The sequence below is a fragment of the Hordeum vulgare genome, chromosome 6H, assembly GCF_904849725.1.
Source record: "Hordeum vulgare subsp. vulgare chromosome 6H, MorexV3_pseudomolecules_assembly, whole genome shotgun sequence".
In the NCBI taxonomy this organism is placed as follows: domain Eukaryota; kingdom Viridiplantae; phylum Streptophyta; class Magnoliopsida; order Poales; family Poaceae; genus Hordeum; species Hordeum vulgare.
In genome coordinates, this window is record NC_058523.1 from 546,211,453 (window position 1) to 546,237,718 (window position 26,266).

Below are 26,266 nucleotides of genomic sequence, written 5' to 3' on the forward strand. Positions count from 1 at the left end.
TGCTAAGTACATGAAAGGTATTGTGACTAATAAGAGGAGGATACCTGAGGTTGAGATTTCCACCATGCTTGCCAATTACACTTTCAAGGGTGGAACTCCGAAGAAACTAGGTGATCCCGGTGTGCCCACTATACCTTGCTCCATTAAAGGCAACTACGTTAGAACTGCGTTATGTGATCTTGGAGCCGGTGTTAGTGTTATGCCTCTTTCTCTTTATCGTAGGCTTGAACTGGATAAGTTGACACCCACTAAAATCTCTCTCCAAATGGCCGACAAATCAACTGCTTTCCCTATCGGCATTTGTGAGGATGTGCCTGTTGTGGTTGCTAACACCACTATCTTAACAGACTTTGTTATCTTGGATATTCCCGAGGACGATGCCATGGTTGTCATCCTCGGAAGACCCTTTTAAACACTACAGGGGCTATTATAGATTGCAACCAAGCCAATGTCACTTTCCATGTCAACGATAATGAGCATACGGTGCACTTTCCGAAGAAACAATATCGAGTACATTGCATCAATGCTATCGAAAAGACTTCATCGATTCTTATTGGGAGCTTTGAATGCCCTATTCCTCGTATCAAGATGAAGTATGACTTACTGGTTGGGGAGATACACATCCCCGTGAGGTGACCTAGTGACTATTCGAAATTTCTCCGTCTTCTTTTTGTGATTCGAGAAAGTTTTGTCGAGGGGATTTGATCAACCCCATTGACGGATTTCTTTCGATGACCGTGAGATGGATGAATCGAGGAGTCACAAACCTCTGTTCCAAGCTTTCACGTTAGGTTGCTTAGAAGAAAAATGATAGATTTAGTTTAGTTTTTCCTGTTTTCTGTTTTAGCGTCCGGTAGAAAAGTACCCCGAAAATAAAAGTTCTCCGAACGTTGTGAAAATCAAGTATGATTTTTTCTGGAATTTTAAAAAAATATTGGGACAAAGAGTCTGTCTGGGGGCCACACCAGTGGGCCACAAGCCCTAGGGGCGCGGGCACCCCCCTGGCCGCGCCACCCAGGCTTGTGGGGCCCACAGGCACCCCCTCCACTCATTCTTGCTCTCATCCGCTTCTCCTACCTCTAGAAAAAACGTTTCGCAGCTCAAACCCGTGTTCTTGCTCCTCTTGCTGGGATTTTCGATCTCTTTGCTCAAATCACCGTTCTCCGAACTGTTTTGGGGAAATTACTCCTTGGTAAGTGACTCCTCCATTGGTCCAATTAGTTTTTGCTCTAGTGCCTTATACTCCGCGTATTTTTGTTGCCTTGGTGACCATGTTCTTGAGCTTTGCATGCTGATTCTAGTTGGTCCCAAATAGTTTTGATGCGTAATATGGTCTCTAGGCACTTGTTGGAGTAGTTGCTACAAGTTTCGTTGAGCCTTATTCACTTTTCCTTATAATCACTAAAAAATTCAGAAATTTTCAGATATAGAAAAGGGAAAGATGAGGAGGTTCTTAAGAGGCTCGTCAAGCCGTGACCCCAAGGATGATGGGAGTGAGAAGAAGCCGAAGTATTTGGTCCCTCGAGTCGCAGAAGTTCGAGCGTGCGAGTGGCCAAGCGACATGTTCTTACGCGCCGCTGGAATATATGAGGACTTTTATCACTTGGTGGAGAACGCAGGCCTTACCGCCTTCGTTGAACATAAGTGTCCGCAATACCTCCTCCTCACTAATATCTTCGTACAAAGCTTTAACTTCTATCCGAGGAAGAATCCTCCTATGGTTGAGTTTAAACTTTATGATATCCCCCAACGCATGTCACTCCAGGATTTTTGCAATGTCTGCAAATTACCTTACGTTGGGGATATTCACGAACCTCGTCCACGGGACTTGGAGGCTCTCATCGATACAATTGTTGTAGGAGAGGAGAGAGGAGTGTCTTGCGCTAGAGCTGCTAGCATTCATTTTTCCGTCCTTCGGTACTTCTCATTATTTGTGGGAAAATGTTTGATTGGTCGTGGGAAGGCTGGGTCACTTAGTTCCCCAGATCTTGCGGTCTTGCGTGAAGCCCTTTATAACGATAAAACTTATAGCTTGGGCGCTATAGTAGCTCAATGGTTGAACCTGAACCATTCTAAAGGTGTTGTCTATGGAGGTATCTATGCTACTCGTCTTGCTAGACACTTTGAGATACCTATTAGACTGGAGGAGGAAGAAGAGATTCTTCTTCCCGAGAGATATCTAGATTACGATAGCATGGTTTACCATGACTTTCTTAATAGAGATATAAATAGAAGGATGATTTATAACCTGGTATTTAGTCAGGGTACTCGTGAGACTATTACTTTGCCTGCTCCTTCTTTGTTCAATCTTCATGCAGGCAGGTACACTATTATGCCCTCGGACATCTACGCATATTGGGGCTTGGCCCAACCACAGGTGCCCGTGCCCGAGCCGCCAGTCGAGTACCAGACGCTAGTTTATCAGTGGGAGCCAGAGGAGCTCACACAGAAGTGGCATCCTCAGTCCACTTCGGAGTACCCCGGAGCTGGTTATTTCCCTCCTTGGGAGTAGACCAAGTTAGGCCAAAAGCCTAAGCTTAGGGGAGTACATGTTCTCACCGACTTTATATTTTTGCTTATGCCTTCACTTTGTTCGTCGGTGTTCACACTTTGCCACTGTATCATCCATGCTAGTTTATTTTATTTTTCTCGTTTTCTTTTCGTTTTCTGTCTAGTTTGAGAAAAACCAAAAAGATTTTATTTTCTTCTTTTGCTTGTTGGGAGCTTTCCCGTGTAGATAGTTTTCTTTTTCTTTGGGTCAAGGTAGAAGATATTGGTTACAATGTTTAGTGGCTCTTGCATGCATACCTGTTTAGCTTTCAAAGAGCCATATTACTTTGTCTTCTCCTTTGTGTTTGCGTGCAGATTCCAACTTTAGTCCAATGCACGAGCACTCTTATTATTGTTCACAGCATTCGGTCATGCAAGTGAAAGGCAATAATGACGATATATGATGAAGTGACTGAGCCTGGAAAAGCTGGTATGAACTCGATCTATTTTGTTTTTGTAAATATGACTAGCTCATCATGCCTGATTCAGCTTTGTTGTGAGAGAAACATGTTTGCAATGACAACTTAGAGATCATAGTTGTTTATGCCATGCTTACTTAGCTAGGAACTTATAATGGTTTGTCTTGGTTGCCCACATGAATGTTGAGATGACTATGATGTAGTATGATAGGATGGTATCCTCCTTTGAATGTTTCAAGTGGCTTGACTTGGCGCATGTTCACGCATGTAGTTGAAACAAAATCAACATAGCCTCTATGATGTTCATGTCCATGGTGATTTATGTCCTACTCATGCTTGCACTCAATGTTAGTTACTCTCAATGCATTTTGATGACTGTTGTCGCTCTCTAGTTGGTCGCTTCCCAGTCTTTTGCTAGCCTTCACTTGTACTAAGCGGGAATACTACTTGTGCATCCACTTCCATAAACCAAGAGTTGTGCCATATGAGTCCACCATACCTACCTATGTGCGGTATCTACCTGCCGTTCCAAGTAAATTTGCATGTGCCACTCTCTAAACCTTTAACAAATAATCTGTTTTGCATGCCTGAACCGCTCATGTGGTGACAGGGGGCTATTGGTATCTTCCATGCTAAGCGTGTTATCCTCGATATGTGTTTATTCACTATCATTCACGAGAAAGGGGCCGGTAATTGGAATTCCCAGTTCCATGCTCAAATCGAAAAGATAATTGCAAACAAAACATCCCCAGGATTGTTGTTGGTATGGACGGTACCCGAGGATTCGACTAGCCGTGGAGTGTGATTGATTGGTGGTGGGGGAGTCAAAACTTTACTTTTCTGTTTGGGAACCGCCTATAGCATGTGTAGCGTGGAAGATGTTGAGAACTCTTAGTCATTGCGTTGACAATGAAAGCATGCCACCCAAAATTATTATCTCTGTTTTCAAAGCTTGAGCTCTGGCACCTATGCAAATCAATGCTTCCCTCTGCGAAGGGCGTGTCTATTTATGTTCCTGTTGAGTCATCCTCCTCTTACAAAAGCACCAATTAGAGAGCACCTCTGTCATTTTTATGCTTTGCTTTTAACTGTGTTGAGTATAACTATGACTGGATATTCATTGCCATGAATTACAATGTTTAGTCAGCCCTTGGTCTTTGAAGGTGCTCTGCATTTATGTTTTGCGGTCTCAGAAAGAGCTAGCGAGATACCATCTATTCGTACTGCTTCATGTTGTTTTAATTGAAGTGTTGACATTTGAGGCTTATTATTATTTGCTCGCTAGTTGATTATGCCATTGATATGAGTTTACGTGAGACCTAGATGTCATTTGCTTATGTGGTTTGCTTGTGATCTTGCTGAAACTCTGGATATGAGTTAGACATAGTTGCAACAACAAGATCAAACAGAGTTAGTCAAAGTTTTCTTTTGTCTCTTTCAGTTTGTCAACTGAATTGCTTGAGGACAAGCAAGGCTTTAAGCTTGGGGGAGTTGATACGTCTCCGTCTTACCTACTTTTCCGAACTCTTTTGCCCTTGTTTTGGACTCTAATTTGCATGATTCGAATGGAACTAACCCGGACTGACGCTGTTTTCAGTAGAATTGCCATGGTGTTGTTTTTGTGCAGAAATAAAAGTTCTCGGAATGTCCTGAAAATTTACGGAGATTTTTTCTGGGATAAAAGAAAAATACCTACGCAAAGATCCACCTGAGGGGGCGTGCCAGTGAGCCACAAGCCCACAGGTCGCGGCCACCGCCCCTAGCCGCGCCGTGCAGGCTTGTGGGGCCCACGTGGCACCACCGCCCCCAAACTCAGCTCTATATCTTCCATTTCGCCTGGAAAAAAATCAGAGAGAAGGTTTCATCGCGTTTTGCGATACGGACGCGCCGCCACATCCTGTTCTTCATCTCGAGGGCAGATCTGGAGTCCGTTTCGGGCTTCGGAGAGGGGAAATCGTTGCCATCGTCATCATCAACCTTTCTCCATCGACAATTCCATGATGCTCTTCATCGTTCGTGAGTAATCTCATCGTAGGCTTGCTAGACGGTGATGAGTTGGATGGGATCTATCATGTAATCGAGTTAGTTCTTGACGGGGATTGATCCCTAGTATCCACTATGTTCTAGATTGATGTTGCTACTAGTTGGCTATGCTTAATGCTTGTCACTAGGGCCCGAGTGCCATGATTTCAGATCTGAACCTATTATGTTGTCGCCAATATATGTGTGTTTTAGATCCTACCTTGAAGTTGTAGTCATCTACTATGTGTTATGACCGGGCAACCCCGGAGTGACAATAGCCGGAACCACTCCCGGAGATGACCATAGTATGAGGAGTTCATGTATTCACCGCGTGTTAATGCGTTGGTCCGGTTCTTTATTAAAAGGAGAACCTTAATATCCCGTAGTTTCCATTAGGACCCCGCTGCCACGGGAGGGATGGACAATAGATGTCATGCAAGTTCTTTTCCCTAAGCACGTATGACTACATACGGAATACATGCCTACATTAGATTGACGAACGGGAGCTAGTCACATATCTCTCTGTGTTATAGTTGTTACATGATGAATCACATCCGTCATACTCATCCATCACCGATCCACTGCCTACGAGTCTTTTACTACTGGTCCTCGCTACGTTACTTTGTCTAGGCTTGTCCCTTGCTACAAAAGGGATTGGGCCACTTTGCTGCTACTGTTGCTACTGTTGTTACTTTGTTGCTGCTGCTACTGTTGTTCCTTGCTACTCCGCTGTTACTTGTTGCAAGACCTTTTCCGACACCGTTGCCGGGGAAGAATATTTCCCGCCCACGGGCAACTTACTGGCGCCATTGATACAACAGTTAGGAATAGTCTGCCTTGTCACCAGATCGTTTCTGGCACCGTTGCTATCATACTACTTTGCTACTGATACTTTGCTTGCAGACACTAATCTTTCAGGTGTGGTTGAATCTGACACATTCAGCTGCTAATACTTGAGAATATTCTTTCGCTTCCCGTCGTGCGAACCAACAAATTTGGGTTGAATACTCTACCCTCGAAAACTGCTGTGATCCCATATGCTTGTGGGTTGTCACCAATATTTTTCTTCTTTGTAGAAGGCCTAAGGCATATGCCCCGAAAGCCCATGGAAGTGGTAATTGGGTCATAAGTTCAGTTTAAAAGGGTCGCGTGGCTTAGTCTCTTTACATGATTGCGGGTTAGTTGTTAAAAAAGTAGGGATATATTGACTTGTCATATAAAAGGGTGCCCCTACGCCTGTGGGCTTTTTTTGGGTTATTTACTCAGGGGGGCATTTACTCAACGTCATTGTCACGACCCAACAATCTATTGGGTAGCACATTGAGTTTTTTTTAACATGAGATGAATTTTGGTTGGCTGTTAACTGAATAACTAAAAGTGTATACAAGTGTTGGACTTCAGACTGACAGCAACAAGTTGACTAAAGAAATTTCCATAGAAAATCAATCCACGAACTTGGCATGACGCACAGATCACGTCCTCTGCCCTCAAGATGACTACAAATTCTATCCACGCCCTTCTAGCGACGGATGAACAACAAGTAAAAAAATAGAGCAATGATACAACCATAATATCCTCCTGCCATTGTACTTGCTTGCTTGTGCAAATCGATCATCTGCTTGAGATGTTTCTTGATCTTCTTCAATTCCTCCTTGTTCAATTCGGACTCCGCAGGCAGATCAACATTGCACGCATTCCTCCTCGTCGTCACGGCTCTGTCCCCCCAATTCTCCATAGCATTCGGCGGCAAGCCCAAATTGAGCTCCCAGGTTGCCGCCCCATTCGAATCAATGTAGCCCTCAAATTGAAGCCTCTCAATATACACATCCATCCACTTGAAATGGTCACATTTCTTCAGGATCTGGAAAAAGCAACATGAACCCTAAATCCCAAATTCGACTACAAAAACCAAAATGGAGAAAACTAGAGCAAATCGCTGCCAAATAAGTGAAATCTAACCTTCCCATCCCGTCCTACCAGTGTCTTGCTATAGCATCTCACAAACTCGCGCCCAAGATTGCCGTTCTGATCTGTCTTACTGACCCACCACTTCAGAGGATCTGGGCATGGGCAATCAGGGCACCTTGTTAGTGGCACTGCACCATACCGTTGCCACCTTGACTGAGAGGCGGAGGAGGAGGTAGACATCTCTCTCTCTCGTTGCCACGCTTCATCGCCGGAGAAGAGGAGGATAGGGGAACGGGGGAAGAAATTGCACGGGGGCGGGCGGCCGGGCACGGGCGCGGTTCTGGCATAACTGCGGTGAGGTGGGTCCCACGCTGACATGGATAAGTGGTGGGTCTAGCTGCGGTGAGGTGGGTCCCGCGCTGACAGGTGGGTCTAGCTACAGTGAGGTGGGTCCCGCGTGGTCAGTTGTATATGTCCCACGCTGACGTGGATAAGTTTTGGTGGGTCCAACGTTCTGTGGTCTCACATAATACTAACATCATACATCAGTTGCGTTTAAACAGCATGTCGCACCTGGGCTATTTGTGCTCTAAAAAATGTCGCACTTGAGCCATTTCAGCCAACGATGTCGTTGTCCATCAATTGCCACTCAACGATGTCGCACAGGAGCTATTTACCCATGAATCTTGGTGGTACCTTAATGATGACCTAGGGCAGTTTACAAATCTCAGTGGTACCGATTTCAATCTTGGAAATTCCTATTCTTGAAATGGAGACAATAGAAAGTTGGTCATTGTCTTTCGGTCACACAGATGTGAAATTTGGTTGTGCCGAGAGATTAGGGTTTGGCAAAGGATCTATCACTCGGAAAATAGGGCCAGGTGGGAAAACTTGGTGGCACCAAGTTTGCTGGTTTGTCTTGGGACAGACATATTTGTGAGAGGAATGTTGAGTATTTTTGGTTCCTATGTCTAAGAACTTGAGAAACCAAATCATCATAATATTTCACCCCATTTTAATACTATTGGCTTTCCTGTGGACTCAAAAGTGTTTTCTCACAAATGTAAAATGTAGAGTCATCTTGCTTGAAGCTTGAGGCAATCCTATTCATTTCCTTGCATCAAGGGGTTTCTCGTCACAATCCTTTAGGCAATGCATCTTTGGACTAAAATATACTTGGATAAGATCATTAGTGCAATGATACATATGTTGTTATTAATTGCAAAAACCACCATAGGGATCAATTGTGCTTTCATGTTGTTTGATGAAATGGCCATAGAGATGTACTATATGATAAATCATGTAAGGTGGTGTGTACACACAAGCACTAAATGCTTAAATATTTAATAGAGTCAGCCTAATACCCTCGAAATAGGCTTTCGCCCCACTGTATAAATAAAGTAATGATCCATACAACCCGCACATAAGTTTACTCACACCTGGGAGTCGAGGCGACGACACAGTCTAACCCAAAGAAATTAAAAGAAATGAGAAAAAATCCACCTAGTGGCGCTACAGCCTAGGTCCTACATGGAAACCAGACGCCGCGTCATAGCCAGGAGAGCGTCCAACATGCTATCCAGGCGCGCCCGGTTCCACTACCTAGAGAGTGGGTTGCAATGTTGCATGAAAGCCAAGAATTTGAAGAAGGAGGCAGTCGTCTGCCTCAAAAAAATTGTTCTATCACCATCTTATTGCGAGTCATCTAGAGGGTCCAAACAATGGCAGCAAAGATCAAACGGAATAAATGGTGGCGTCGCCCAGTGTGGATGGCCCTGAATTGGAAGAACTCCGAAAGGTCCTAGGCCTCCCAGTCGGGTCCAAGAGCCTCGCGAATGAATTCCCACATGGCCCATGCCGCCATGCACGTAAAGATTATGTGGGTTGTTGTCTCTGGCACCGCACGTAAGGGACACGTGCCATCACCCAGTCTGTGCCGCTTCCGCACCTCTGTCGCTGAGGGGATGCGGTTACTGAGAAACTGCCACACAAATATTTTTATCTTTAGGGGTAGAGGGGTCTTCCATAGCGGCGCTAACCATGGAATAATGGGGTAGCGGCGGATGGCTTGATTTGCCGACCCCCTGAAAATTCCCGTGATGGGGAAAGACGTCATGTCACCGTATCCGGGCGCTCCGGGAGAACCTGTGACAAGACTTCGAGCAGGCAGTGCCAGTCGTCCATTTCTATCTATCCGAATGAGCGCCTGAACCTAATAGCCTAGTATCCTTGGCAGCGGGCGCTAGAGACTAGAAGGGACATGTTTTCACAAATGGAGAAAAGGAAAGGAAACCCCACCCGGAGTGGTTCATCCCTAACCCAGGGGTCCAGCTAGAACTGGATCCCTTCCCCATTACCTACATTAAAGGAGATTCCTAGGCGAATCTCTTCTTTGATCTTTTGGATAGCACGCCAGAATTGGGATCCGCACGTACAAGAGCATGGGAGGAGCGGCTCACACCTTAGGTATTTTGCCTCAACTAGTAGGGGCCACAGGTCACCCTCATTACGAAGGATCCTCCAAACCCACTATAACATGAGGGAGGTATTCATTGTGTGGGATGCCGGGATTCCCAACCCGCCACGGTCCTTAGGCACGCAAATATCTACCCACTTGACCATGTGGTACTTCTGGTGGCCGTCATTGGCATGCTGGAAGAACCTGGTGACCTCCTTATCGAATGAGCTATGGATGCTCTTCGGCACGAGATACAACGCTATCATAAGCATGGGTACACTAGTAGGAGAAAGGCTACCAGTAGCGTTGGTTTTACTCTTACAAGTAGCGCTGGGGTCAGCACTACTGCTAACGCGCTACAACTAACCTGTTAGCAGTAGCGCTGGATAAAAAGCGCTACTGGTTTCTACGTTATCAGTAGCCTGGAATAAAGAAAGCACTACTACTACGCCAGCGCTACTGCTAATATTCCAGCGCTACTGCTAATATTCCTGCTTTCAATTTTTAATTCTCGTTGTATTTATGCCCCCTCTACGTATTTGTGTATGCTATAAACAATAGTTTCATCGTATCATAATAAACATGCATTATTATCATCATAGCGTACACATAAATATCATGTCATATAACTCATCATCATCTTACGTACTCATCTAACAACTCATCATCATCTTAATCATATACCAAGTTAAAATATCGTAAAACAGAAAAACATCATAATAGTCATCATATGCATGCATCCTAATCGACCATGCCAAGTTAATATAAACCATAAAAACATGTCTCTCATAAGACCTAGTCCTCGCTCCTAGGTATAATGTCATAAAACAGAATAACACCTATGTCTCCATGATGATGCACACAGATCCAACGGTCTCCAACTTGTGGCTTGTGATCCTTCTTTATTTCTCACCATGCTTCAATTTGGAGCCTTTCTGATTTGCGGTTGCTCGAGTATGGAGCATCGAACTCAGCCCTTAGCGGGCTTTTAATTTTCATATGACCTTCTGGGTGCATCAACAGAGGCACTACATCATTTGGCAGTTATTGTTGAAGAACGTAATAATAACCTAGTTAGCAATGTAATCAACACCATTTATGCAATATTAGAGCGTACTTAATTAGGAAACTCTTACCAAGATATTTCGGCGAATGTCATCCGGCCTCAACCTATGCACTAGTGGCATGTAAAATGTATAATTTTGGCCAATTCCCAAATTATACGGGGAGTTATCCCTAGAAACCAGGACACCAACAAGAAAGTAGAGAAGAACATCCTTCTCCTTCCAAGTTAGATGTGATCCATATGTGTAGTGTGTCGTGTCAATTAATTTTCGTAATTCACTCGAAGAAACGAAATAAGTTGTAAATTATAATTTAGCAAATTTAGTATATGGATGAACACCAACTATTTCTAAATATAGAATGCAAATTACTTGACAAATATGGTTGAGAAACTCACATGGAGGTAAAACACGAAGCATATCGACAACCACCCAAATGTCGATGTTGCCTGGCATATTATCTTCAGGACGAAGATCGAAGATTATTTCAATACCCTCCTAAAATTCATATGCCTTGCAAAGATCTTCCCAGTTTGGGTACCCTATTTCTGTATTAAAAATATAATTAAATACTTTGATCACAAATATGTGACCATGTATAGTCCTCAGGTTAGCTCTTCTTGTCTTCATACTCTCGTGGTCTTCGAAACCGAGCCTCTCCAACACATATCTTCTTGCATGGCAAGGGAGGAACTAGTCGAATTGTATAAAATAAAAACACGTTGAAGCAAAGAAACAGAAGTCATGCATGCTTCATTACGAAAAAACACTTGCCATCGTTGCGTACCATACAAACTTTGAAGGTCTCGTTAAGCTTCGTGCTGAAGAACCTACCGTCTCGCAGGTGAGGCGTGTCGCTCATACCCCGATAGTCGCCGCAATATTCACACTCCCAATATTCATCGTCGGACATTTCCTGTTTTAATATGATAATTTAACTTATAATCCATGAAACATGTTTGTAAATGTGTAAACAACAACGTGACACTATATCGAAAGAATTGAACATCTATATATCAACAGAAGCGTGAATAATAAAAAGGGACATATATTTGGTCGGAATGTTGATTCATTACCCTTTCAGGCAATTCCCGAGCACTCCATATGTCCTAGTTTCTAGCACGAGTCATGTCAAAATTCACGGAAATTTTCGGCATGACATTTGCTAAAAAGTGGACATATGGAGCGCCTGAAATTTGCCGAAATGGAAATGAATCAACATTCCGGCAAAACATAGGCCACTCGGACATTCCGGCAAAACTTAGCACAAACTTAACAAGCAAAAGTGAGAATTAACAAAAATTTAGCATGCACAAATTACTTCTATTGCATTTGATAATCAATATATGATGAATTAACACAAACTTAGCAAGCAAAAGTGAGAAACTCACTAATGTTTTATGCATTAACACCAACAAAAGGATGATATTTGTAGTATTCATTAATTTATTAATTAACTAATTAGTTAATTAGTTGGTTAGTTATCTCATTCATCGTCTTTGTGTGACTCTTTCTATCCCTTGGATGAATAGTGTCCAACATGTCATGCAAGTGTTGTAGGTTGGTGAAATATGTATGTGCCCTTTTTCCTCTCCAAAGTTTAAATAAGTTGTTTGAAACCATTGGTTGTCTAATTCAAATCTAATGTGCCTACTTACATGAAATTTACAAACAAGAATGATTTATTTCACCTTCTTTGCATAATATTCAAGTGTGAACCATGTTTGTTTTCTTCTTTCTAGTTAGCCCATCAAAAGATCTTCAACAAACATATCTTGATTTTCTTATTAACATGTATCTCAAGATGACATCTTGAACCATAAACATCACTGGAACTATAGCTCCTAATTATTAGCACATCATTCCAGGTTCACATGGTTCATGCTCATTTTATTTTACTAGTGTAATATAAAAAATTCATTAGTGTAACCATCAAAACTGTCCTAAACACCATTGTCCTAAACATCAAAAATTCATTAGTGTAACCAAAAACACCACTGGAACCGTAAACACTATTTAAACATTAGTGTAACATAAAAAATCATCAGCTCCAACCATGGAATTAAAATTGTCCATCTCACCAAATCGATGGCCCTAAAATCAAAATGGCAGCAGCCTTGGGGTGCCTAGAGAGGGAGGGGAGGGGGCAGCGGCGCCTGGAAGGGGGCAGCAGCGCCTGGAGGGGCGGGGGGCTTACCGGAGCGGGAAGGGAACATGGCTTACCGGAACGGGAGGGAAGGGGGCTTACCGGAGTGAGAGGGGAGGGGCGGCGTGAGGTCGAGGGTGTGTGGAGACGGGCGGGGAGTTCTCTGGCGGCGGCGGCGGCGGTGAGGGAGGCTGCGGCGACGATGACGACGGCGACGGCGAGGGGGGAGAGGGAGGCGGCGATGGCTTGAGATCGAGGAGAGGGGGTGGGGAGTGGGGGAGTTAGGAAATTTTGAGCCCGCGGTGGGGTGTTAACTCAACATAGCAGTAGATCTGGTTTAGAAGGAGCGCTACTGCTATTGCACTTAGAGTAGCGCTTTTACCATGTCAGCGCTGCTACTACAACTACTGTCAGTGGCCTCGTTGGGCCCCTTTTAGCAGTAGCGCTGGATGCGGTGCAGCACTAATGCTATGGACCTTATTAGTAGCGCTGGCTTAGGTCCAGCGCTGCTACTATAGCTACTGCGGGTGGCCTCGTTGGGCCCTATTTATCAGTAGCGCTGAAAATAGGGCTAGCGCTACTGCTAAGGGCATTAGCAGTAGCGCTTTGTGTTTCCAGCGCTACTGCTAAGTAGCAGCAACGCGTGCTATTTTCCAGCGCTACTAATAGGCTCCTACCTATAAGGTTTTTCCTACTAGTGGTAGGCTCGCCAAGTTGGCACAAATGAGGACCGTTTTATTCCCTTTGGAGGTAAAACAACCTCACCATGGCTCAGCCCGCGAAGCAAGCCGGCACACGAGGGGATCAAACCCTCACGCTAGGATCTTTGACTTTGCCAAAGGAATCCCCAAATAAATTATGAGGAACACTGATAGCTTGCAATTTAGATTATTTGCATTGCAATATGGAGTTGGTCCTCCGGGGAGTAGCCTAGGACGAAGTTCTCGCCTTTATCAAAGTTGATCTTCAGACCCGACATCGCTTCGAAGAATAGCAGGAGGAATTTAAGATTCACAGTATGAAGGTTGGACCCTTCAACCATGATCATGGTATCATCTGCGCACTGGAGATGGGTGACCCCTCCACTAGGGATCAGGTGTCCCACCACCCCAACAAGATGCCCGGCCATACAAGCTTTGTCTAGAATACCCGCCAGGGCATCAACGACAAGGTTGAAGAGGAGAGGAGAGACAGGATCCCCCTACTTCACACCAGCCGAGGATGAGAAAAAAGGTCCCACCTCACCGTTATTGTTAATGTATGTCTTGCTAGACTACACCATCTGCATAATACATGAGCACCATCTGTCATCGAAGCCCCGACGGTTAAGCACCAACCTCAAGAAGGACCGATCTAGACGGTCATATGCCTTTTGAAAGTCCAATCTAAAAGCCAGCCAGTTGTATGAATGAAGGATTTAGATGACATGGCACTGGTCTATAGTCAGTAGCTGGTTGCTATGAACAGTGCATCTGTAATTGGACCCCTCATGTTCGCCACAAATGCGCGGACAGCTGCCTGGTCACCGTCCGGACACAAAATTGCCACCCAACCTCGGCTGCCAAATCCGGCCCAAACGCCTGGACTAACGAGCACTTCCCATATTCAGCCCATTCCGGACATGCCAGTCATGTAGGATCCGGCCCACTTGGTCCACCCAACCCCACAAAAAATGGACCCTATCCGCACTTCGGACGAAACCCTACCACATTCCACTCCACTTCAATCCCCCCCTAGTACCCAAGCTCCTCTCCGTCTTGGGGTGGCATAGTCCTTCATGGCGGCCACTGGATGAGACTCTGAGATGTTCGGATCCGAGGACCTTGCAGTCCCGAAGATCAAATTGTCGTTTGTGCTTCTCTCAGACGCTCTCGAGAGGAGTGTGCCCTCTTGTGTTCTTCATTAATCCTGTGGGAATCCATAGCCCAAATGGCGCTTGCCAGGCAGGACTGAGGCTGAGGCGGGTTCGTCATCCCGCGAGGCCGAGACAGAGAAAACCTCCGTGCCTACATAGCCAAGAAGTGGCAGCGGATGGTGGTCAAGGCGATGGCTAAAGATCAAAGCAGGGTCGTCCGTGCCATGGCCGGACTGCCCCCCCAAGGAATGGGACGAGGACGTCAACGGAGCAGCTCCACCTTTGGTCCATTTGATGTCTCCAATCACTACTGCCGCACAGAAGACGAGCAAGGGCAAAGGCGGATGTGGATGAAGTTCTTTCATTGTCATATCATTTTTAGTTAGAGCATCTTCAACAGCCGCGTTATATAAGCGCCGCGTTGAAAAAGTAGTCCTTTTAGCGCGCCCTATCAATCCGGGCGTTTCAGCAGGCGCGTAAAAATCGCGCGTGCGGCATATGTAATTCAGCGCGCGGAAGGAAACGTCATCGCGCGCCGCTTATTTGCTGCGCCCGCTCCTGCATGCTGAACTCTCGAGCGCTCGCGCGAATCTCCACCTACCCATCCAGTCGCGCCGCCGTCGCCACCCCATTTTTCTGGCGACCGTTCCGGCGCTTCCCCGGTCTTTCCCCGCGCGGCCGCGGCTTCCTCCCTCTCTCTCTCTCGTCAGCGCCGCCCGTCGGGCGCGGCAGTCCTCCGACGAACAGCGCCCGGTCACCCACTGCCGCTTGGCGCCCGCAAGGTGTTCGACAAAAGGCCCGCAAGGTATGTATTGCTTCCAACTTCACATTTTTACATGAAATTTGGTGCATGTTGTTTATAGCCTAGTTTTGAACATTTTAGATGAGTTCGCATATGATTCTTCCGAAGAAGAATTTGATATGAAAGAGGAGGAGGGTCTTGCAATAATCCTAGTTATGCACATCAATAAATAACCGAAGCACGATGGTTCGGTTATGGGTCGGCAGAAAATTTGGAGGGATAGGATTGATGCCCACAACTGATTGATGAGGCACTATTTTATGGAGAATCCCACATACCCGAGTCGTATTATTTGTTTGAGTTGTAATAATAAATTAAACTATTTATTTTAAACTTTTAGTTGAATGATGTTTGTGATTTAAATTATATGTCGTGTCTTTGTTTTGTGAACGTGTGAAATTTATTTTGTATCCAAATTACAAGAAATATGAGGCGCTGGCTGCTCGCGCGCGCTGCATTTTAACGCGCTGCTGGAGCTGCACGCCCGTGCTGCATTTCAGCGCGGCTGTTGGAGCCGGCGCTGCGCGCCGCGTCAAACTTGGTGATGGACACGCGCGCGTTGGGCGCGTGTTGGAGATGCTTTTAGTAGAGCATGTCAATTTGATTAGTACGATGGCATGTGTGAACTATGTACGTTATTTCACGTTGCATGAGATTAGCATATGTGGATTCCTTTGAGGTTTTGGTTTCGTGGATCAGGTTATGGACATGGACTTTGTATGGCAGCCCGGTCCACGTCCACACGCGTTCATGGGCATATAAGGGGGGCGGACTCTTACGACCGTGGTCGTGTTCACACGTAAAACCACCACCATTCACTGTATTACAAGATGAAGTAAACGTGAGAGTTCTTATGCTTCATCGTCGCTATAGTTTGTTTTTGTACTCCCTCCATACAGAAATATAAGAGTCCATGGACTGCTCTGCTAAGCTCATGCTGACCCCATTGCCTACTCAGTTTCATGTTCATCGCCATGAGCCCACGCAAACTACTGAAGCCATGAGCTGTTCTCAGATTCTTCTGGGTCGTCCCACTCAGACTACTGAAGCCGGGAGCTGTTCTCATGTTGATCCGCAGCCCATGGCAATGAAGCCCCCCGGCGGCGAAACTGTGAACTGTTTGCAGGTGCAGCCACCACCAACTTTGGAAACGCATCCAGAGTTTCGGTTGGTTGAGTCAAGTCAGGGGCAACAGGACCGTGCTGAATAGATGTTCCTCCTCCGAGTCATTGGCTGGTATGAGAAGAGTACAAAACATATTCCCTCCCTTGTTAGACACATCAATACTTTGTCGTGTCAAAAAAGAGCGCACACAGACGCATCAATCTTTTGTAGCTATAAAAGTTACTACAAGTTTTTTTTGTACTTACACAGGAGAAGGAGATGGCCTGAAGGTCATGACTAGAATGCGTGCGGTTATAGGCGCGTTTCTAGGAAAAAGCCAATCTAACCTCATCTCAGAAGCAGCAGTTGAAGGATGGTTACATTACCACAAGTAAAAACCAGGCTAACCACTGCTCAGGAGCAGCAGGTGAAGGAGAAGGTCCAGTCTATCCGCTCAGACAGTGGCGGGGATGACTCTGACATTCCCCTCTTTGTTGTTTTGATGGGCAAGACCAATGTCCAGACTTCCAGTGCAAGAACTCAGCAAATAAAAAACCTCCGGTGGTCAGTTGAAGCAGAATAGAAAGCCGGTTCCAGCAAATTTTAACACCGATTCCAGCAAACAACCATAGCAACAAAAAATCCAAAAATATCCGGTTGTACCAAAGGAATGGCCGGTTCCAGCAAAATTTGACACTGGTTCCAGCAAAAAAAACATAGCAGCAATAATCGCAAAATTCTGATTGTAGCAAAGTAACTACCCGGTTCCAGAAAAAAAAATTGTTGAAACCGGCTAGTTAATACAAAAATATATAATATGCTCGAGCCCAGAGAACTATATTCAGGTTGGGGAAATGCATTGTAGCACCCCCGGTGCCACACACGCCTGTATGAAAATAGCATTAAAAATGATATCAGAAAATTTTAAAAAATCTGAAATTTTCGGATATGAAACTTGGGTGCCCATTATACACCCGTGTTCATTTTTTAGGGAATGGGTGCCCATGGTATCCACAGTGCAGGAATTACGCTTAGACATATTCTACATTCAGTTTTTTTTTCCTACATATACGAGTTTTTTGTCTTTTTTACTGACTTTACCGCGGGCACCCATTTCCCACGAATCTGAACACGGGTGTACAACGGATACCCAGGTTTCATATTTCAAAATTTGAGATGTTTGAAATTTACTAATATATTTTATAATGCTATATTCATATAAGGGTGTGTGGCACACCTTGAGAGCCACAAATCCTCTTCGATTCAGGTTGGTACTTCTTTCTCGTTGGCTAGTACAGTTCTGGACTCCTTGTTGTTTTGATCAGACGATGCCTAGTTCACCTGCGTAATGCCTGCAAATTATTAGCAAACTTGTGTTCGATTGAATGTTGAATTAGTGATATCGGTGTGTTGCGGTGAATGCTGATTTGACGTTTTCTTGTTGAATTACTAAAAAACTATGTCAGATCCATGTTGAATTAGTTCATGGGTGCTACAAGACTTGCCTCTTGTATTGACGGAACACAAAACCTTATCCTCCCCCCGAGTCGCCCCTCCTCTGGCGACTTGGGGGAACCCCCCAGCGCGTCGCCGGATTCGGCCCCCCCCCCTCCCGCCAGCCTAGCCGCCACCCGAGGACGCCGCCGGCGAAGGCCGCGCACGCTCGAGTGAAGGTGACGGTCGGGCGCTTTCTCCTCGCGTCCTTTTCTTCGCCCGAGGAGGGGCGACGCGTCGTGCTGGATTTGGAGGCCCTGCTCGGGGTCAGGCGACGGAGGGGTGGTGGCTGGTCCGTCTGCGCAGAGGTGGTGGTGGATGGTCCGCCTGCGCAGAGGTGGTGGTGGCTGGCCCGTCAGTGCAGAGGTGGTGGTGAAGGCTTCGTCTGCGGGGCGTCTTGGGGCGGCACGGCAGTGCTTCCAGGCACCGGATGGCGTGGATCTGACGAGGCGCGTGCCTGGCCACGGCGGCTATCTTAGCCGGCAGGCGGCACAGGTCATGATGGCGGCTCCTGCGCGGCCATGGCGCGATGGCTTGGTGGGAGGCGTGCGCGCTAGCGGAGGTGTTGTGCGTGGGGTTGTGGTGTTGGGAGGTGCTCCGGACGAAAGCTTGCCGGGCAAGAGTTTGTCGGCCGATGGTGTCGGCGTCTCTGGATGTCGTCTCACCTTCTTGGAGGCACCGTTGAGGAGTTCTCTTCCTACACACCCTCGGATCCAGTTTTTCGGGTGAAAACCTTAGCCCTGGTTGGGTTGGACACGACGTCGACATCGTCGCTTCCTCCTTGGGGGCGTCGTCTTGAAGAGCTTTGGATCTCGTTTGCACTCTCAAGCGACATTGCGGTCGGATGGGGCTCGTCCGGCAATGTGGTTGATCTGTGCGGCTTCTTGTGTGGCAACGATGACCCCTTCAAGCGGAGTAGGATTTGTTGTTGGGCTCTGGTAGTCGATCTCATCCGGCGTGTTCGAGAGGTCGTCGTGCCTCTCTTGTCTTCTGAAGTCGGAGTTGTTTGAGAAGGAACCTTGCGGCGACGACGACGTGAAGACGGGTGGTCGGTTTTGGTGCTGGCTCGACGCAGGTCCAGTGCTTTTTATCCTACAATGCTTGTTGGCTGAATTGAAGTTGCCTGGTCGCTGGCGCGTGTGGTGGACTGTTTGGCATTGTCCGACGCAGGCCTCTACGCTCATCTGCGGTGGAGACTACATCGGTGGTCGTCGATGGTGAAATTGAAGTCGCCCTCGCGGAGGCGTGATGACGATGACGCCGGAGTACAACCTCGACGGAGCTCTTCCTCTTGGCGGCGTGTGTAGGTTGTGCCAGGTCGCCCTGTGTGCCTTGTTGTGGCGAACGCATTGTGACGGTTTTAGCCCGATTTTCTGATTATTAACCGGTCAACTCTCTTCGACATTTTTTAATGAGATCGGTACCTAAGGATCATGTTTCAATAAAAAAGACTTGCCTCTTGCTGCTACGATATTTTTGTTGTTGCCGTACTTTTCACTGTTTCTTGCTGCACTGATGGTAGGTAATAGCTGCAAAGAGAGGGGCCTCATCATGTGGTAACAGAAGAACTGCAAGTGTTCTGATTTATTCCTGTAGTGATGTGATTCGTGGATTTATGCACTGCTAGCTCCAATAATCAATGTGTGTTCACCTATGCTGTTCCTGTATTTCACTTATATGTATATTCCTATGTTTGTTACCAGGTGTGGCTCAAAAGAACTGGCCCTTAAACCATTTCTGGAGACTTATTCAGCATCTGACCGATTAGAAAGCTGGTTAATTCATGACCCACATGCTCAAAAAAAGGACCATAGCAGATATCGCACAAGAATTCTTCCTGCACTAACCAGTGTTGCCACCAAAAATTTCAGACATCATATATATCCCCCAAAGCAAAACCGAGAACTTGAGTGTGCAAAAGACATGACATTTATAACAACTCAAGAAAGATATGATAACAGTAGTGTTTTAGATTACAGATACCAACTGAACACGGCATGGGGAGACGGAACGTCGTGGCGTCACGGATTCCAGTTAACAACGAGCGACGACATCATTCCATAGTCTATACACATCAAGGGTACAGGAGTTGATGATCTGTCAGGATCCTAGGTACGCAGAAAGGAAGCATCAATGGACTGCAGAATACTGGCCGTATCGAATCTGAAGCTTCTGAAGCTTTTGCCAGGTCGGTTGTCGACGTGCTGCGTGCCAGATCCTGCTCTAGTAATAACAGGGTTTTGCGTGTCAGATCCTGCTCTAGTAATAACAGGGTTCTCGACAGGCACAAAGACACCCGAGGGATTCTTCGCTTTCCACACAGTACCTGTGCAATGATGTTACCGTAGATGTTACCTCAGGGATCACAAAATGTAAGAGAGCAGCACATGTCACACCAGGTTCAACATGGGTATATATCAAGCACCAAAATTGCTCATGAACATAATATTGCCCTTGAATATGTTATACTTGTGTATTAGCTTTGGTTCACTTGGGAAAGACATCTCTGGATTGACTTTAGACTTCAGAGAACAGGGCTTGGTAAATTTGAAGCAAAACAGTTATTACAGAATTAATTTGTGAGTACTCAGGAATGTCTTTATCTAGGACAGTGACCAGACTGGGCATAAGAGGGAGCAGAAGAAACCTCTAGTAGATGTGTCTGACTTCTGATATACTGGGGACCGATGTGTGCCTATCCATGCTTTTAGACCCCTGGAACAAGCAAAACCGTAAGGCGCCAAATAATGTGGAACCAACAAAATACATTTAAGAAGCAGAACCAATCAAACATGCTAAGAGTTTAACAGCCGCCATGGGAGCAATGCATATAACAACTTCTGACAAAGGAACATATAAAAATAGTGTAAAGAAGTACTGACGTCAAAAATGGTGCAACCATATAAAGCTTCATCCCATTCACTCCACGAGATATTGCATCATCACTAGCAGGTAGAAGATCATCAATTTTGTGCCATGAGATCTCCTGGCATATTCGCAGAGAGAAAAGGTTAGCAGTGGCCATTTCATCATTTACCAAAAAAAAGGGGGTTTAAAGCAGAAAGAGAATATAGTAAATAAAAACCAAACAATGCAAATACAATAGCTTTGAAGCTCGGGCAGACACAAAAATTACTAACACAAAGCTATATCTAAGATAGCATACGGGATAATAAGAAATTGCAAGCAGTTTGGTCACGTGGCAATGTTCAGACTAAAGAAATAAGAACAAATGGAGATGCAATGTAGTGATTACAGAAACCTGTGTGAAACAGCAACCAGCGTGGGCATGTGTCAGCAGTTACAAAAATAATAACGGGTGTCTACATAGTGCCAAATCTCAACTGGGATGCATTGTTGCACAACAATATAACCGTTCAATTGCAATAGGTTATTCAGAAAGGAGAAACTATTAAATACAGTACAAAATAAAATTGAAGATTCTATGTGTCAAGGAACCATGTCATACATACCAATGTCATGCCATGTCTTCATAACATGATGTTCATAGATGCGGGAAAAAAATGTTTTACCAAATAGAAAGATGAGGAAAGATTTGAGAATCTGCGTACACTGATCTCTTTCTTAGTTTGAGGTGCGAAAACAGTATCTTCCTTAACACCTGTAATGATATAGAGTCGAACTCTTTGTTGTCCAATTGAAACTTCAATGTGGTCTTCCATTTTCAAAAGCTTAGAAACATCACACCCAGTTTCCTCCAGAACCTGCACCGTTATGCAAATAAATGTCACTTAAGGAAAATCAGGCAAGTGTAAAACATGGGCAGGGCAGGCTCCTAATTAGACAAAAGAGAAGTTATGATAAACCGCACATCTTAAAGTAACTCATGCAGAGCTCCTAGTTGATGCTAAATTCCCCCCCCCCCCCCCTTCTTCTCATTTGCGAAAAACAGGGCAGGCCACTGTAGAGTTTGATAGTCCCACCTAGCAAAGAACACATCTACGAATGAAAATAATGGCTGAAACCTGAGACTTTTACTTCTGTAAATATGCTCCAAATTCGGGATTCACTTGTTATCTTGACATTGTGACAGTGACACATTGCCAAGAGGAAAATTGATCTGGTCCGTGATTGGCATAAAAAGATGCCCATATGTAGAGAACCGATTCAGGCATTAACTCAAGAATGCGATGTGTTGGGTTGCATACAATATCTAGAGCTCTGAAATTTGAATTGTTAGGAAACTGATCTGTAAAAAACTAGGACTTCTATGTTCAGCAAACCAGAAAATGACTGTCCACAATATATACAAACATTATTTCTTCACTACACGTGCAGTATGTTTGATGGAAACTGTAAAGTGCAGTGTGGATCAAGCCCAGAAATTTACTTCTCTAACTGCACAAGTATGATCCTCTTCATCTTTGCTCCTCTTTCCACGGGGGAAACTCCAGCTGGCACTAGACTTCCATCCCTTCACAAGTAAGCACTGCAGAGAAAAGTCAGCAAACCTTGAGATTCAACAAAATTCCTGAAGAAACCGAGGGCTGTTGCATAACAGGGTGTGAAATTACATGTACTGAGACTTGAGAAAACCAAGTGGTAGATCAATATCATCATCTATAAGAGGCCAACAGGTAGCACATAATAGGATTTAAATTGCATCTTTTCGGGCGGGGCGACTGATATCAGACGTGTTGCTTATCTCCAAATTCCAATCTTCAGTACAGCTTGCTGCTGTTCGGACCTTGCAGCCTACTCCTGATTCCTTAAACCACATCTAGGGATGAATCAACATGCTCTCGGATGGGCGTGAACGAAAGAGAGAGGGCAACGAAGAATTACCCTGTCATAGTTGTCATCGAGGATGATGGCGCCGGAGACGGGGACGCGGAACTTGTAGTGGGTGAAGTCCTTGTAGATGTCGTCGAGGTGCGCGCGGTAGGGCCTGAGGGCGGCGCAGCTGTTGAACACTGCGCACACAAGGACGACGGCGACCACGACGGCGACAATGTCGGAGTCAGCGACGAAAACGCCAAGAACCATCATCCTCGACGGGGCTCAGAGTCCCGAACCTTCACGAGAGGGATTTATAAAGGGGGAAAAAAAGGAGGAATCTTTATCTTACTGAGGGAGGTGAAGTCCTTGAAGGAGAGGGACTTGAGGGAGGGGTTGTGCTCCACGGAGTTGTCCTCGTAGAACCAGTGCGCCTGCTCCAGCAGGAACAGGATCCGCTCGAACGACTCCAGGTCCTCCTTGGGCACGTTCAGCACGAACCGGCTGCGGCACGAGATCGAGATTGGATTGGATTGGATTCGGGTTGGATGAAGTTGCGGAGATGGAGATGGGGATGGGGGATCGGGGGGATGGGTTAGGGCTACGCACCTGCAGAGATCGTCGAGCAGCTCCTGCGGCGGCAGCTGCCCCCGCGACGATGACCGGTTGAGTCCCCCGCCGCCCGCCATCGCCATCCACCGCCCACTCGCTCTCGCGCTCGCCCGCGCCTCTCTGGCTCCGGTCTCCTCACTGTAGTCCGGACTCGAGCAGGGGCAGTGGAGTATGGGAGCTGTGACTCAAGCCGGAAAGCGTATTTGCCATTTTTTACGTAAACCGAAACTTCATTGCTGCACAAACTATGTGTTGGTGTATTTGCAGTGAACCAACATGTGGTTGAATTATTAGTATAAGTCTTTTAAAATATTTCAGTTTTAAGATATAAGTCTTTTAAGATATTTCACTAGATGTCTTCATACGAAGCAAAATGAATGGATCTATACTCTAAAGTATGTCTATATATATATCCGTATGTAGTTCATTAGTTGAACATTTAAAAAGACTTATATTTAGGAACGGAGAGAGTATATGTAACCTATCCATGTATATCGTCAGAAAAAGATAATGAAGAAATTAAGCACACCAAGCGTTCCCTATTCTCGCGAGCTTATTGTTTCATTGATCTACTAGCCGACCACTTTGTATGTGTACGTGTAATTGCATCTAGAGCTAAATGATCGAGCTGCATGCGTCCTATTTGTACGCGTAATCGGCGGCCGGAAAATAATCAGCCGCAGCTAGCCCGTATGATCCATCTTATCAAAAAATACTCAGTCATGCAAGCTATGTTGCGTTGAAAAAAATATCTACATCGCGCCGGAAAGTACATGATATTGTACTTCTCGCAAAAGATAAGTATTGTTCTGATCGTATATATATACCCGTACAAGTTTTATGGATATTTTGTACGTCTTTTGCACGCACAGACCAGTTTGCCTAAGGAACAAAATATGGAAGCATACATATACATACGTAGCATTTGTTGAAGATCCCTAAAACATGAGTGAACTAATTGCATTTTCAGTACATCCAAAATAGTTACAAAATGCACTAGGGGCAAAATGGTGTTTTCACCTCACACTTAACCCCTTTAATGGCTAAAATGGACGGAAGTGTCATATAAGGAACAAAATTTACTTTATGTATCAAATATGGAAGAAATTTTTTATTTAGGCCAAATAAGGAACCGGATTTTAAGAAACGGCCAAATAAGGAATTCTCTTTTTTTTTTTCTAGCAAACCAACCTGTGGTTGGATGGTTAGAGAGATAGTGACATCTTCAGCCCAACAGAGTTCAAATTTTTGTGCTCGCGTTATTTTTTTATTTATTTCAGAATTTTCGGCGATGCACATTTAGTGGGAGGAGACGTTCAATGATAAGGCATTTCCGACGATGTCCATTCAGTGGAAGAAGACGCTTCCGTCGATGACGAGGCATCTACAATAACTTCGTAAATCTCAAGATGATATGCCGACTCGGTCTGTCGGAGATGCTCGTAGAGTTAGGATGTACGTGCGTACGTTCATATGGGTGAGTGTATGCACGTTTATATGAGCGCTTGTGTTTGTATTATGTTAAAAATATCTTTTTTCTATTGTATAAAAAGTTTTTCCCTTTTCTTCTTAGCAAATTGCAACCCTTAACGCTTCCGACGTCAATGGCCCATGTCCAAAGCCCCTCTCCCGCCTTTTTCACCGCGTCCATCAGCTACTCGCGTCGCATTCATACCAATTCAAAGCATATGTGACGGCTTTCTACCACATTCAAGTCGGCTGACCAGCCATCCGATTGTTTGGCATTCACACTACCGCTGCACATTCAAGTTGTCGCTACGCCTCTCCCACTTCACCCGCTTATTCTCGCACTACATTCGTATCGGTTTAGAGTGGGCATGGCCAAATGGGGTGACAGGGTGGCTTCCAGACGCATTCAAGTCGATTAACTAGTAATGCGCCTCCTCAGCATTCATGGTGGCATGATGAACAATAATCCAACTTCGAGCGCCTGCATTCAAGTCGTCGCTCCGTCTTCTTGGGCGCCCGTTATTTAAAGTCAATTGATGACACCGTAAAACCCTACACCTCCCATCTCCCTCTGATAGGGCCAGCGACGCACCACCTCTTCCCCCAATCCTCTTTCTTTAACCATCGTTGCAATGCACATAACCCGTCGTGGGCGATGGAAGAGACTGGTGACGTAGCGCCGCCGCAAAGTCGCGGTCGAGGTGCATGCATGGCAAGCTCAGTATGCGCCCTGCATTTGGGTGAGATAGTCTCCGAAGTCTAGGTCGGTCGAGGAGGGTGAGGGGATGGAGGGAAAGATACAATGGAAGAGTAAGCAAGGAGATCACCGAGAATCATCATCTTTGATGGGGTTTAGGGTCCTGAACCATATGAGAGAGATTAAGAGGGAGTAGGAAAAAAAGGAGCAATCTTAATGATGGAGGTGAAGTCTTTGAAGCAGAGGCACTTGAGGGAGGGGTTGTGCTCAACGGAGTTTTCCTTGTAGAACCATGTGCGTGATCCAGGAGGAATAGGGTCCAGTCATAGAACTGCAAGTCCTCCTTGGGAACATTTGGCACTCGGTTGTGAGAAGATTGGATTTGTTTAGGTTGGATGAACTTGTTGAGAGATAGAGCGAGAGAGAGAAGAGCGAGAGAGAGAGAGAGAGAGAGAGAGAGAGAGAGAGAGAGAGAGATGGAGGATTAGGGTTAGTTTAGGGCTAAGAACATGCATATATATTAGAGTGGGTCGTGTGGTAGCGGTTGCCCCCTCGTCAATGACTAGTTGTGTCCCTCCTTCTCTACCCTCGCCCTCTACATCCCACTCGCTCTAATACGTCTTCAACGTATCTATAAAATTTTTATTGTTCCATGCTATTATATTATCATTCTAGAATACTTTTTAGAGTTTATATACCAATTAATATTATTTTGAGCACTAAAATATTTACCTAGTTCCTAGTGCGAGTTGCTATTTTTTGTGTGTTTTTGGCTTTTCAGGTTTACAGTACTGAATGAAGTTCAATTGCCATGAAACTTTTTGGTGATTTTTTCTGGATCGAAAGAAGACCTGGAAGCTTCGGGAGGAGGCCACAAGCCTCATGAGGGAGGCACGAGCCAGCAGGGCGCGGCCAGGGCCTAGGGCGC

The 26,266-nt window shown here is 45.5% G+C and overlaps 1 protein-coding gene across 1 annotated transcript; it reads right to left on the reverse strand.

The window, feature by feature from the left end:
* Positions 1-19,728: 19,728 nt before the first annotated feature.
* LOC123402545 (mRNA-decapping enzyme subunit 2) lies at positions 19,729-23,353 on the reverse strand. The gene is made up of 8 exons (XM_045096469.1): positions 23,169-23,353; positions 22,912-23,063; positions 22,629-22,756; positions 22,174-22,272; positions 21,395-21,547; positions 20,705-20,808; positions 20,470-20,537; positions 19,729-20,148 (listed from the first exon to the last, which is right to left on the reverse strand). The coding sequence occupies exons 1-8, from the start codon at positions 23,252-23,254 to the stop codon at positions 19,931-19,933; spliced, it is 1,008 nt and encodes a 335-aa protein (XP_044952404.1). The 5' UTR covers positions 23,255-23,353; the 3' UTR covers positions 19,729-19,930.
* Between the last annotated feature and the right edge of the window lie 2,913 nt (positions 23,354-26,266).

Excerpts from the sequence above, each read along its gene's own strand:
- LOC123402545 (XM_045096469.1), bottom strand. The coding sequence starts at position 23,254 with ATGGCGATGGCGGGCGGCGGGGGACTCAACCGGTCATCGTCGCGGGGG. Across the intron at positions 22,273-22,628 it reads TCGATGACAACTATGACAGG|TGCTTACTTGTGAAGGGATG; the intron begins GTAATTCTTCGT and ends TTTTCTCTGCAG. Across the intron at positions 20,809-21,394 it reads AAACTAAGAAAGAGATCAGT|GAGATCTCATGGCACAAAAT; the intron begins GTACGCAGATTC and ends CGAATATGCCAG.